Here is a 14,620-nt window from a genome sequence, read left to right as displayed (position 1 = left end):
CTGTCTCGCGATTGTAATTAATTTTATCGCAACAGTTTATCACGGAGTTTACGAGAAAGACGCGGCTGCAAAGAATGTTCTCTTATCGTAGACCATCAATTTGGCGCAATTAATTTCTTGCCTTTTCTCCGGTGAGCCTCGAGGAATCTCGCTCATTTCGATATCGCGAAGGAGAACTGTCAGAGTTGTTACCGCATCGTTTCACTTTTCAGACTCCGGCACGATGAAGTCGCTCGATCGTTAATAATTGATCAAACGTTAATAACAGGAATAGATCAAATACTGCTTAAGACAAATTATGAGCGATCGAAGAGAGCGTGACGAGTAACACGCCGCGTAACAGAACACGATATCTGTATCGGAAAGTGTTCATCGATCAATTTTGCAATAAAACGCGATAAATGGATGTTCAATTAACAGCATAATCAACAGCAATTTAATTGAAAATAATCTTGTTTATTTATTGGCTGCATTTAACAGAAAAAAGTACCTTTGTACGAAATTTGTTTTGCGAAATTATTCATATGATTGCATGGAAAAAATGGTTTTACTGAAGTATCTAAAAATTTAGCTACATGCAGATCTGAAAATAATTTTGATGAATTATCAAAATAATGATGTATATAGGACACTTAAGCTAATTATTAGAATATCAGTTGCAGCATTATACTTGAGTTTCACACATAATTATTTTGATGATCCAACAAAATTATTTTTAAATTTGCATCTAAATTTTAAATATTTCAGTAAAATTGTTCTTTCGCATGGTTCTTGCTTTTAGTCACTTATTGGATCTAAATGTTTTACCAAGTACATATTAAAGAATCTTGCAATATAGTTGTAAAATATTTTTTCTGCTGAACGTAATCAATAATAGTATTGATGAAAGAAATATTCCATGCTTTTGTTTTAACAAAATGTTATTTATTATAATATTTCATTAAATCATAATGTTACTGTCATTGAATCATAACATTATTTTCAATTAAATTACTATTAGCTAATATTGTTAATACAACATCATTTTCTTTTATGTAAAAGAGTTTAGTTATAATATTGTATCTTTTTTGTCGACGTTTCTTTCAGCAGTGTTGAAATAATACATGTCCTTTTTTATTACATTCTTAATCGTACTTTCTCTTGTCTTCTTACCCAAGTTGAAAATTGACGAAGATGATTACGAGAATATTCAATCGGAAGTTTTCTCTGTTTGATGAAGTTACGGTTTTGGTTCCAAATGACTGTGATCCTCCATCGATGAGCTTTCTCGAAATTTGAATAAGAGGCGGAATTGGAATGTTTCGGACTTCCTATAAATGGAGACACAAGGCGATACGTCGTCTCGATTATCCCATTAATCAATTTCTCTTCGATGGACACGAAGCGAAGGTTAAACTTTTTTTTGTTTCGTCTTTTTCTCTCCTTACCCACTTTTACCGTACAATCCGTATGTTGCTACTGATAAACAACTTCCGCAAAGGAAAAAACCAGTTCCGACGACAGTTATAATGTCGATATATGTATATTTAATATTTAATAATTGATATATATATGTATATTTTATAGCGTGACAGAATCTATTTATTATATACATCATATTTATGATCTCGAATTCCAATTTTGTGCTATTTTTGCGATATCTTTTTACTTAAAAATTGAAATTCTATGAATTATTTTTATCTCGTAAAATATTTTTTATACCGAAAAGAATAGGAAGCTAATCTATGTCCAAAAAAATTAATTAGTTTAATTAAGTTAAGAGCAAAACTAGATATTTAATTGAATTAAAGATTTTTTAATCCATAAAATTTATTAAAATAACGTACTTCTAATGATATAACTCACAATGTAACTTCAGCGTTACTTCAGTAACCGTACAGAACTTATTAATTACATAGGAAATGTATCGCAGGTGCATTCAATCATACTTAATGATCCAGCTGTAATAAAAGAGTCGCAGGAAGTCGGCTACAAGTTTCGAAAGCGTGGCTCCTCGCGTGCAAAATTTTCCAGAAACGTTTCAGGTTTCAATCGGACAATTTCCCTCGTGCGATTCTTCTTTTCTTCTCATTCGTGCGCGATACCACCTTGGGAATCGCTTCCGATTCATTCTCCCCCGCATAAAAAGTTGCACCGTGTTGGCATCTAGTAATAACGGTGAAACGGAAAGTGTGAATTCCGAATGACCCCGGGGTGAAATTTCTCTTGTCGATCCTCCTCGATAGAAGAGGACATGCCGCTTGTTGTTACGAGAGAAATTTTCATCTGCCGATTAAGCTGAGTAGGATGGCGAAGAAACTTCTTAATGTTAATAATGCTATAAAATATTGGAATATCGTTGCGCTTGTCTTAAGAAGTCTTCTTTGAGTTAAAAAAGTAAGACAATCTTAAATAATTATAATTAAAATAATTATAATTTAAAATTTTATGCACTCTTGAAAATGTCAAAAAATTAAAAGTAATGAGAGTGAAGCGCTGTAAACATTGCACAAATTTGTATGTGTAAATCTGTAATTTATTTAATTTGGATGTTTCGACTTATATTCGAGTCATCTTCAGCAATAAAAAAATCACCCAATAAATAAGTTGAATCCTTGACGAGAGAACCTACCATCTTCTTGGAGTGTTTACAGTTGGAAAATTGTGTTAAATTTAATACATTTCATGTGCCCTAAACGACTCACATAAATTTTTGTGTTAATTTAACGTAAGATCAATATGTTAGAAAGTAACACAAGTATGTATTACGTAATGAACTATTACAAAAATGTAACTGACACAATTTGCAAGTAAATTACAACAGCATACTTTTTTAGTAAAATTAATATTTATAATATATTAAGTTAACACATTTTATTCATTTATATTTTATTATTAGAATTTACATTTTAAATACATAAATTTTATGTTAACTTATTCATAAATTGTGTTTTTTAACACTAAAAACGTTGAATATTTATTTAACACAAGATATTCAAATAAAAATTAATATATAATGTTAAATTAACACTTGGATATGTTAAAAAGTCAACATAAAAATTTTAATCATAGAATTTTTTCATTATGTATGTCAAATAAAAATGAGTAGTTACTGTTTTCTTAACAAAGCTGTAAGAAAAACATTTTGAATACGTTCCATTAAAATTACGCAAGAATATTGGCATCTAATTCGTTTAAAAATTATTTCATCTTATATAGTTCATTGTTATAGTAATTGATTAAATATTATAAACAGGAAAAAATAATGCCCACGAGCATTGTGAACATGAATTGAACCGCATTGAATGTCACGCTGTGAAAATATTTCAAAATTTTGAGAAAAAACGAACAAAGATTTCAAGTATATTTTAAATATATTTTATCTGATTAAACCTAATTCTATCTTTATTGTTGCCACATCTTAATTGTTAGTTCTTCAAACACAATCTGACAGTACAATTCAATACATCGTTGCTCGTGGGTATTCACAAAGGATGTGTGGAACACATTTTTAATGAAAGTAGGAATGTTACTGCGGAATTGGATTTGCTTCATGAGGAAAGCTAACACTTAGCTTAAAGGCAACGCCTTTCGAAGCAGGATATGAAAGTAGATACCATTGATTCTTAAACTGGATAAAGTGATGTTTATTGGCTAAAAATCATTCTGAAAGTTTATCTTGGAGTATTATAAAATAAATACGGTTCTATTGGCATGTAACATTGTCGGAAATTACTTTATCGGAAAGTACATTAATTTCCAGCAACAATTCTCACTCAATTAATGTAAGTCAGCGATATGAGAGAAAACTTTGTCGATAATGTATATTAATTATAATTAGTCCAGTAAATATAATTTCAATTATATAATGTATTTTTATTAGTCGAAGATATTACGAAAACTAGTCTGCTATTAACGTGATCGCCAAAAGGATTCTCTTTATGAGGAAACATTTTCTTTCGGCTCAAAAAGTGAAGGAACACTTGTTGCACAAGCCAAGTATGCGGCACTGTACGTCAGTGAATGCACACATTTGATCGTGCATGCCAACAAATTATGCAATCATGAGTATAAAATAAGAGTAGTGCAATAAGATCTAATATTATCTACTTATAATGTCCTGATTTTCGCTAAATTTGTGCACGCACGCGCTTGAACAACTTTACAGAACATGATGAGATAATATTTGTGTGGAATTTATATCTTGTTCTCTGTAGAAATATTTTTTATCAATTTTATGTTAAATAAAAAATAATTATGTAAGAAATGCAAGTATAATGATAATGTTGCAAACAATTTTATGTTTTGGCAATCAGCTTAGAGTCTTACATAATTATTACATTATTTTGATAGTTCAACAAAATTATTTTCAGATTTGTATCTATAACTAAATTTTTAGATATTGCCACTTTCCCGTGTATTATTAAAAATGAAATCAAATTAAGATTGAAAATTTTACATAAGAACAGTTATAAAGTTCGTAAAAAAATAAAAAAGTATAATCTGTCACAGCAGGAAATGTTATAAATATTTGAAGATTTGAATAAAATTTAATTTCAAAAGCAAATTTAAATTAGTTCAATTGGACTTATCTTTCCTCTTCTTAATTGCCAAATTTTTCATTTTATTTATAATTTTTAGTCGAACCATTTTGATTGATCTTCGTATACTTTAACGAGTGAAAACGGAACATAAATTTGCATCTAGAGATACGCCAGATATGGCATATAAGTTAGAAATTCATGTATGATCTCATGCCGTGTCTGGCTATACACAATCCGTACCTACTCGCGCAATTAAGCGGCGCACGATCGTCGTAAAAGCCAAGCGCGAGTCCAGTGGCCGCAAGTTTCCCACAAGCGGAAAAGAAAAAAAAAGGGAGACCGTTTAACTCAAGTATGCGGTTTGTTAGCTCCTTCTGGGTATTATAAACGTCCTCGATTTATTCCTTGATCTTTGGACCGTTAGGAGAAACGATAATCGTCTCAGTATAGCAAGTAAGAGGATTCTGTGGCGTTATATGTTTGTAATGACTTATTATTTTACTTCCCCCCTCTCCCTGTAGTCAATTTCTTCTGCAGTGGATTACACATTATAGAAAAGTGGACAGGTTTAATGGCAAGGCTAGGAATTATTTTATACTTTGTATTAAGAATTTCTTTTTGTTTTGCAACAAAAGAGAAATTTTATTTAGTAATTGCAAATGAGCACAGCTGTAACAAATTTTTATTTAATTGAGTAACTACAACGTTTTTATCTAATTGAGTAATTATTATTTTAATGTAATCTAATTAAACATTGAAAACTGAGAAGCTGGAAAAAGCTTTCAGCAAAATTTAGCGGCTAAATTTTGTATTTATATCCCAAGATTCATATACAAATTTATTAATTATCCTTTTTGTTTACCGGATGATTCTTGAGAGCCGGATAATAGTGACCGGTCACGAATTGCGGTCGGCTTACAGCACGAAAGTGAGAGGATTGTTTTTCACGAACCGCACTGGTCAGAGCTCTATCTCTAATCGGACGCGGAAATTGTTATAATTCCAGCGATAATATTTTTTGATAAGCGTGATAACGATTATTTCATATCTATCAAAACTCGTTCTCGCGGTTCTCTAACATTTATTTATCCACGCGTAGGTAGAGCATATTGAAAGGTATTTATTTACGCGCCTGACTGTTCGCTCCACTTCACGTTTTTTATATATTTGCTAATAGTCAGTGTGTGTAACAGAGTGATTAACTATGGGCTGCGAGGCATTACAGCGATTGCATTCGTCCTCTTCGTGAAAGACTCTTAGTAACGACCTGTTTTCGAGATGCTCGAGTACCTTTGAAATGTAGGAGTTTAGCATGTAGGTGTTTAAAGAAACGTTAATTGAAGACATGAAAGAAAAAAATTATGTCCTATAATTATCCTTAAAATTATCCTTAAAATTTTTATTTTTATGTAACAGATATTATACGTATATTATCTACATTTATTTCTGATCCTCAAGTTTGTCTCTGCAAAAGAATTTTTTTACGAATATCCTAAATATTTTTTATCTTTATCATTTACACTTTTCTTTTATATCAAGATTTTATTCTTCGAGTTGCAAACTTGACATGATTTCCAGTTTGATCCGAGCCGAATTTCCACAAAATCTGAATACGCGTGATGAATCGTCGAACAGGACAGTCCCGTCATTCCTGCTACAGTACTCCAAAGTTTCTCTGAACTCCGTCGCTTTCTAGGCCTCAATTATCTTCTGACAGAAGCAGACCATTTCTCGAGGCAATCGCGCAAATTGCCAGATAACTCATTTTCGCGGCTATGACGGAGCTCCAATTCCAGAAAAGGCTTTAAAAAGTTCTTTGCACCGCAGTTTGGAATGTGCGCGTTTTCCACGAAATATTATACATTTACAGTTCTAGTTCGTTAAAGTATGAAGACCCATTAAAATTTGATTAAAAATTATAAATAAAATTAAAAATTCGTAAAATAAAAAGCAAGATAAATCCACATTAAATACATTAGAATTTTTTTTAAATTGAATTTTATTATAAATTTGTATAATATTTATAAATCTTCAATCTTAAACACTTGTAACGTTTTATCGTTGCCCGGCAAACTATATCTTTTCATTTTCATTTAGAATTTCTATAACATTTTATGTTACGTTTTCACAATCTTAATATTATTTTTATCATTTATGCACTTCTTATGACATTCAAACATCCGGTTTGATCTCATTAACGCTTGCTTCAGGATATTGCCGCATTTCAAGCTATTGCAGAAAATGTAATTATGCGTAGGAATCTGTGTAACTCATCGGTACGCAACTTAATCCGATCGCTTAGCGAACGAACGATCAGCACTCGAAGGTTGCTACTTTTTAAGTATAGCTGCTTACAAAATATATGGAATTTATTATTTCCATTCGCACGTGCTAAAGTAGAAAGTTTAAAACAGACGCATTATCGTTACATCGCAACTCGTGACACTTAATAAAGTGTCACAGTGTCTGTTGTGAGAGAGAAATATGCCATTCCTAATTGCTCTTAATCGATTAATTTGCGACTATCGATTAAAAATTTGAGATTAGCTAGTGTGAGAAAGATGTAATTCATAAAATGTTGCGAATAATTTTAGAGACTGCTCTATGCGAAATTATTTTGTCACGCTATGTGACGTTATAAACTAGTATGACTATGATATTGAAAAACCAGTATCAATCACCTTGCACTTGTCAATCCAACAAAAACTTAACATATAATAAATCAAACATGATTTATTAAAAACCATATCAATAAAAAATTTTGATACAAATTAATATGTAAAATAATTATTCTGATTTTAATTTTTTGTCAAAATATTATGCAAATTTATTAAACTTTCACATACAAATCTTGGATCAACATCTTATCTGATAATAGAAAAAATTTTGAGAAGAAATGACATAGAAATTAGGTAGATTATTTATTTATATATTATAATAAAAACAATCACAATGCAAATTTGTTATTTAATATTGACGTGAAGAATTGCGACGTAATTGCAGTGGACGATTATTAGACAGATTCCTTAATGTCAGTATCAATGAAATCGAATACATGTAATTGACTTGGAACACGAAGCGGAACATTGTTGACATACATTGAAATTCCTAGTGAACGAATCGTTTGCATCATCTCACTTGTCACTATTTAAATTAGTGTTTTAATCGTCAGTATCTATTCTAAATCTCGTCTATATAAGTAATAATAAAAATTTCTAAGAAAGAGCATCTGAGAGAAGAAAGAGAATCTGTTTTAAACATTGAGCGACGGTTTCATCGTAAAATGCAAGAAGTATAACGTTCAAGTACTGTCTCGTAAAATTATAGAAAAAAAAATTTCAACGGTTTCCCCACTGAATATTAATATTGTGAAACGTCTTGTAAAAATGCAACAGCTGTGAACCGCATGCGAGAAGACGCGTAATCATGCAAAATGCGGATATTAGCCACAGGGCTGTGTTGTTATATAAAGAACCAGTACACACGTCGATCTCTACTCGAACATGATATGTAAGTCGTTATGTGTGCGAAATGGAAACTGCAGTAGGTCGTACTTTCTACGAGAGGACGCGAGAAGACTTGTCTCACAGCGGACCTGACGACGGCAGAAGGTACCCAGGAGAAAGGAAAATCGAACAATGCCCCTCTTAATTACGCCCACGTTAATTATTCGCATCTTTCTCGCGCACACAATAAAAGCAACAATGAATTTGAGAGCGCGTCGTACGCAGTATTATATCGCAATAATAAAAGTGATGATAATGGAATCAATAAGCAGGAATTAACAACGCAGTATAATTGGAGAAAAGTAAAACTTGAATGTTTTTAGTTTGTTACAGCTCAAGCTATAATTGTAAAAAATTATTAATTTAAAACTCTTTGAAAACGTTAACTGTTGTTAAAGTAAATTTGAAACATCTTGCATATTAGGCATATATTTTTTAATATAATATAAAATAAAATATATATATTATGTTAAAGCGTTAAGCTAGCAAATTCGAACATTCTTCATAATTACGAACTCTTTCTCTCTCTATAAATAATTAAATGTTATTTAAAATTTGGGAATTAATTACATTTAATATAATTTACATTCTTTACTAATATTGTCAATTTTTTGTGGAATTATATAAATAGTATAATAAGATCTAGGCTCTTCTTGTAAGGAATGTCGGCCTAAAACTAAACCTATTGTTTCTCATATAAATTATATGCACATAATTATAATATAATTAATTACAAAATATAATTATTTTCTATAAAGATTTTTTAAATAGTATTTTAATGCATTCTTTGCTATGTTGAACATAAAAAGTGAAATAAAAACACATTATAAAGAAATACTATTTAAAAAATTATTTATCTAAAAAAATAACAAATATTATAGGTATATTATGAAATACATATTGATATATTTGAATGTTCGTGGAGGTGAATAAACTCAATAAATGACATATTCAGCAACTTTTACTAAATAAGCGAGAATAAATCTTCTCATCGATTTTCCACTTCGTTTCCAAGTAGAAGTATAAATTTATGATAATTTATAAATCTTGTGACATACACCGAACTGCCATCAATTGCATGAATTCGATTTGCTTTCGCTTTTATCATCTTTTATCTTGCTGTCATACAGAACGTTAACCAACGGAGAATCTTAATAGAGTGGAAATGCAAAACGTAATTCGCAAAGTAATTAATTAGGGTAATTTATGAAAACTGTCGAACGAAACTAACGATTTCATACTCTTATCACCCTTCGTATTAGTCATACTTTCTCTGTAATATACGAAAGATTTATTGCATTTACTGTCAAATTTTTACTTCCATGTCTGTGATAATACTGTATATTTTTAAGTTTATTAAAGATTACTATTTATAAAGTTGATGTATGTCCTTTTATCATATCTTAGAACATTTCGTGTAAACTTCTTGCTACAACATTAAAAATTAAAAGAAAACGCTGACTGTCGATAATTGAACTTTAGGAACATTATGTTTTAGCATTAATTCTTTTTAAAATTGATAATAAATGACATTAAATATTATAGTATTACTACAGCATCAAAAAATTATTAGAAGAAAACAGTAATTGAACTTTGGGAACGTGTTGTCATGAACTCTTTTTGAAATTAATGATAAATGTCACCAGAGGGAGAAATGTCATGGTAGTATTATATAATCTTGTATTAACATGCTCATGATGTTTAGAATGTATGCAAAAATATATTGCATAAGGTATTGCACCATCGCGCAAAGGAAATAGAGAGCAATGACCGCAGCATTTTAACGTCCTAAAAATCTTTACAAAAATCAATCATTTTAACAGAAAAAAAATATGAATAAAATACAGATTATATTAACTTTAAATAGATCATTTATATCTTCAAAAAATTTTTATGTTTTATTTCTTTCTGAAAAGAACAGGCGATATATTCGTTAAATGTCTGCTTCAAGGGCCGTATCGTGAACGATCCGCGACCTCGTCTCTCGGCTTCCCAACAAGTCCAGATACTGAGTGATGTGCAGCAACATCAGCAACGATACCGGCAACGTCCCGCTCAGGACTTCAAGAATCCGCGGGTAAATTTTCCTACATTCGAACAAGCACAATCCAGCACGCCGTTCTCCTCCCTGGCCAAATACAAAGTTGATCGAGCGAAGCAACAGTTGCAACAGTTACAGCAGCAGCAACAACAAGTGCAGCAGCTTCTACAACAACAACAACAGAAGATCGCTCAACAACTCGGTACCTCGAACTTCGTAAACGGTGGTGAGGGCGGCATACAATCGCCGCAATTCCAACGGCAACAATATCTGCAGCAACAACAATACAATCAGTACAACCAGAACGGCTTCCAGAATCTTCAGCAAGACTTGTCGCAGCCTTTGTTCAGCGATCAGCAGACGATACAGTTACAGGAGTATCTTGAGAAGCAGCGTGAACTGGAGTTACTCCAGAAGCAGCGGCAACAGCTGCTGTACGAGCAGCAGGAACTGCGTAGGCAGCAGGAATTGCTGCGGCTTCAGCAACTTCAGAGGCTCACCTCCACTACGTCACCTCCACCGACCACGACATCAACCCCGATCACCATCAGCACTACTTCTGTGCCTTTGTTGCTGTCCTCGCCAACGGCGCGACGTATCACACCATCGGAAACGGAACTTTTTCTTAAAGCAATTGCTAACCATCAGAAGAAATACACAACGACAGCAGCGAGCACAACTACAACGGCTCCAACTACTACCACCACTACTACACAGCCACCTCCGCCAGCCAGACGTTTGATTACTTCTAATACTCATCGAGAGACAGATATACCGGAGAACCTGCTCAGCCTGGTCCAAGAACAAGAGAGACAACTGTTGCAGCAAGGCAAATCGAAGCCGCAGATCAAGATAATCTATCAGACCGAAAAACCTAGCACGACGAGACAGAATTCTGGTGGCAGAAGCAGGAGCTCTCAACTATCCGAGCGGGAACTGTTGCTAAAGCAACTCAAACTCGCTCTAGCTCAGTCCGGCGATGACGATGATGTTGCTAGGAATGTCACTACCAGGGATCTGATATTGCCGAACGGCAAGAAAATTCAGGTCATCCACGCGCCAAACGGCTTGTCTTCCATTTCACCTAGTGGAAGTTCCACCGTTCTAACATCGGCTGTGCCGTCCTCGACAACCACTATCAAGCCACCTAAAGCGCTCTTTGAAGAGTTGACGAAGGATGGCGTGCTGCCACCGGGCGCTGATTTTGAGGTCATCCGACAGAAAAGCGATGGCAAGCTCGAGGAGGTCGGCAAAACACCGATCATCCAAAATCTACCAGCGAAAAAGGTCACGTTCGTTCTGCTGGAGGAGCAGCCGGACGGTAGTTACAAAGTGCAAGGTGTCAAAGGTAATGCTAATGACAAGGAGAGCGGCGGTGACGTCGAATCCATCGTCGAGAAGATCAAGAAGGGTGAATTAAAGCTACCACCTAGCTCACTTGGACCGACTACACAGTCTTCCACGTTAGAACATCTCGAATCCAACCTCGATCCGAATCTGATAGTGTCCACTGGTACGTCTAAAACACCGGTATCATCTATTCACTCCGTCAGCACGACGGCGGCGACCTTCAGACCTACTACCGTCAGATCTACCTCGACCAGATATAGCGAAAGGTGATTATTTATACAGTGATTCGCATTCATACAGTTTATTTTTTATCTAAATAGTTTTTTGAGTTTATTTATAATAAATAAATTATTGAGATTTTGTTTCATGTGCCATATTTAATTTCTAAATGTATATAATTCATTTGATTTTACCATCTATATTTAGTTTAAATTGATCGTTTTTCATTTTCATTTTATTTGTGTTTAATACAGTAAAAGATATAGCGAAAAGTAATTATTATTATGATTCGCATTCATGTAATTTATATTCAACTAAACGATTTTATAACGATTAAAATAAATTATTGAAATGATTTCATTTTTATACATCACGTTGATTACTAAAATATAATTAATTTTATTTTGATTTGTCATTTAGCTCGAATTGACCTCTTTCTATTTTCCATCTACTCATGTTCTAAGAACACATCTTCGGAAAAATTCTGAAAACATAAATCATAAATCTTATTGTAACTTTGATAGGCTATAACTTTGACTCAGATTAATATACCTTTAGATTCTCTTTTTTTTATTTTAAAGCTCTCAGATTTCAAAATATCTGCATTATAATGCCAAAAAGTTTTATATTATTGAGTTATAAAATAAAATTCTTTTTTTTTCTTATATACGAAACAAGTGAAATTTCGATCGAGTTTGGGAGATCTATGTGTGTATTCTAGGATTAACGCTAATAAGTAAAAGCTTCTGAACAAAATAAAATTTTCAGCAAGTCGACAACGACGGAATACGTTCCTTACGTCACGGTATCGCCGAATTCGGTGTCCACGACTGACAAATACGTGACCTCGGCTTCCAGTGTCACAGGCCACGTGTACAACTCCTTGAATCCTAGTCCGACGAAGACGACCTTGTCGGATCACATTCCGAGGGTGACTACCAAGTATTCGTCGTCCACCAGGAGCCAATTCATCCCAACGATGGCGCCAGTGAACGAGATCGTAACGACGACGGCAACGACTCCGACGTCTTACTCGCATCACACGCCAAATTCTTACGTCTATTTCTCTAAACATTCGTCTCCGGAGACCTCGTCGACTTCGGCGGAAGAAGCCGTTAAGAAGCCTCAAACTTTCCAAGAAAATCTAGCTGCATTATTGAAAAGAGAAGGCCTCTACGCTATGGCAAAGTACCTGAGACAATCGGGATTGGATTCCGTGTTGAATGAAACTGGTAAGTGGGATGTTAAAACTTAGTTAATTAAATTAATTGTCGTGATTTAACAATGATTCTAAAAATAAAAGAAGAGGCGTAGACTTTAAACAATTTCCTATTTTGTAATAAAAATAAAAATTTCAGTAACTTTTGAATTTTTTCATAATTTTTGCATTATTAAATATTAATAGAATAAAATTTATATGTTTATTATTAATTAAATTTTTATATTGTTATATATATTCTTAATAGAAACTTAACGTGACTACTTTTCAGATTTCATGACTTCATAAAAATTTGCAGTCACTACGATCTGATTAATGATGACTTGATAAATGATATTTAAAATATAGTTATAATATTAACGTGACCAATTAAAACACAAACAAAAAAGAATAGCTTATAAATTTTATAAAATAGAAATACATATATATATATATATATAGTAAAATATATTATAAAATTAAAATAATACGTTTGCTTAATTTCGAGAAAAATTATAAATTAGTAAAATATAATGACATATTATGCAGCAAACGAAGAGTATTACGCGTGAAAATGTTAAATATAACAATAAACGAATTACGAACTTTCTGCGCAACAACGTAAAACCGCTGCTGTCTTATCCAACAACATCGCAAGGCGGGACAACTTGCGTCAATGTTCTTGAGGTCCAAACGGTTGTACAAATGATCCTGTTAGCGGCGAGGTAGACCCGTGCCTCTTTGCACAATCCACCACCATTTGTACCTCGCGTTTCGCTTTAGTCGTGCAATGTTCGTCAGAAAAATGTTCTCACGACTCCTTGCCCGTTTCGACACAAGACATCTCTCCATCTTCTACAGAGAACAAAGGCGAGTACGCGTATCTCATTATGCGAGCTCTCACAGAAGAAGACACGCGAGATTTTCATTAATTATAATTATGGGCGTATACGATTTGCTTTTAACCCATTGTTTCTTTGGCCCTTTACCTATACTTTCTTTCATTGAAAGATCGAGAAATTGAGCTTGCTTTGTGCAGAGCTGAACGTACATACAAAAAATATCATTCTACTGCTTGAAAAAAACCGTGATTATTCAATTTATTGCTTCTTTTAAGTATAATGATTATCTTTAACAAAGAATATTTTTTTATAGTCATTTTAAATGTATTTCTTATTTAAAAAATGTAGAAAAACTCATTGTATGCTTAAAACAAGAGAATATAATATTTTTGAAAAGTCTTTAAAGGATATTATAAAATTTTATAAAATCATAAAGTTTTTGTTAAAAAAAAGAACTTGATATAATAAATAAATTTGTTTTAATATAATAATCTTGATTGAAGTATTAAAGTATTACTTAGAATTTTCAGAATAGAATATTTTTAATAATATTTGCTTGTAATAAACTTATATGCGGATATGAAGTTTTAAATACTTGAAATAAGTAAATAATTACTATATAGCTAATCTAAATACAGTAGCATGTATCTTTTTATGTGCATGTAAAACGCATTAGAAAATTACGGCAATATTACATGAAAATTACGTAATGGCTGTTTCTTACGCGATAGTGTATTTTTCCATTTCCTATCTGAAGAATCCAGTTCAAGTTGAACTGGATTCTCTTTGCAGTGGATTAACATGATGTATGTCGATCCTTTCACGCGTACCTTCAGTTATGAATAATTTTTGCTGGTCAATCGACCAATAAACGCGGTACCTGATTCGATCTGTCGCCATTGATTCCAAGAAGAGAGACAATTCTCATCGTGAAGGAAATA

At 32.7% G+C, this 14,620-nt stretch overlaps 1 protein-coding gene across 4 annotated transcripts in view; it reads left to right on the top strand.

The window, feature by feature from the left end:
- LOC105151660 (uncharacterized) overlaps positions 1 to 14,620 on the top strand; it is a 28,684-nt gene that overhangs the window by 9,667 nt on the left and 4,397 nt on the right. For 3 of the 4 annotated variants that reach the window (XR_015546302.1, XM_087410076.1, XM_011065494.2), the window contains exons 2-3: positions 9,981 to 11,686; positions 12,408 to 12,871. Coding sequence is in view for 3 of the 4 variants with exons in the window: in XM_087410076.1 (XP_087266202.1) it covers positions 9,981 to 11,686; positions 12,408 to 12,871 (2,170 nt within the window). In the remaining variant the exon portion in view is untranslated. The remainder of the gene's footprint in view (positions 1 to 9,980; positions 11,687 to 12,407; positions 12,872 to 14,620) is intronic. The other variant, XM_087410077.1, reaches the window with a different exon arrangement.

Source organism: Acromyrmex echinatior, chromosome 10 (assembly GCF_024713525.1).
Source record: "Acromyrmex echinatior isolate Ae372 chromosome 10, ASM2471352v2, whole genome shotgun sequence".
NCBI lineage: Eukaryota > Metazoa > Arthropoda > Insecta > Hymenoptera > Formicidae > Acromyrmex > Acromyrmex echinatior.
The sequence above is the reverse complement of the archived record's forward strand: the minus strand, read 5'-3'. Positions and strand labels throughout refer to the sequence as shown.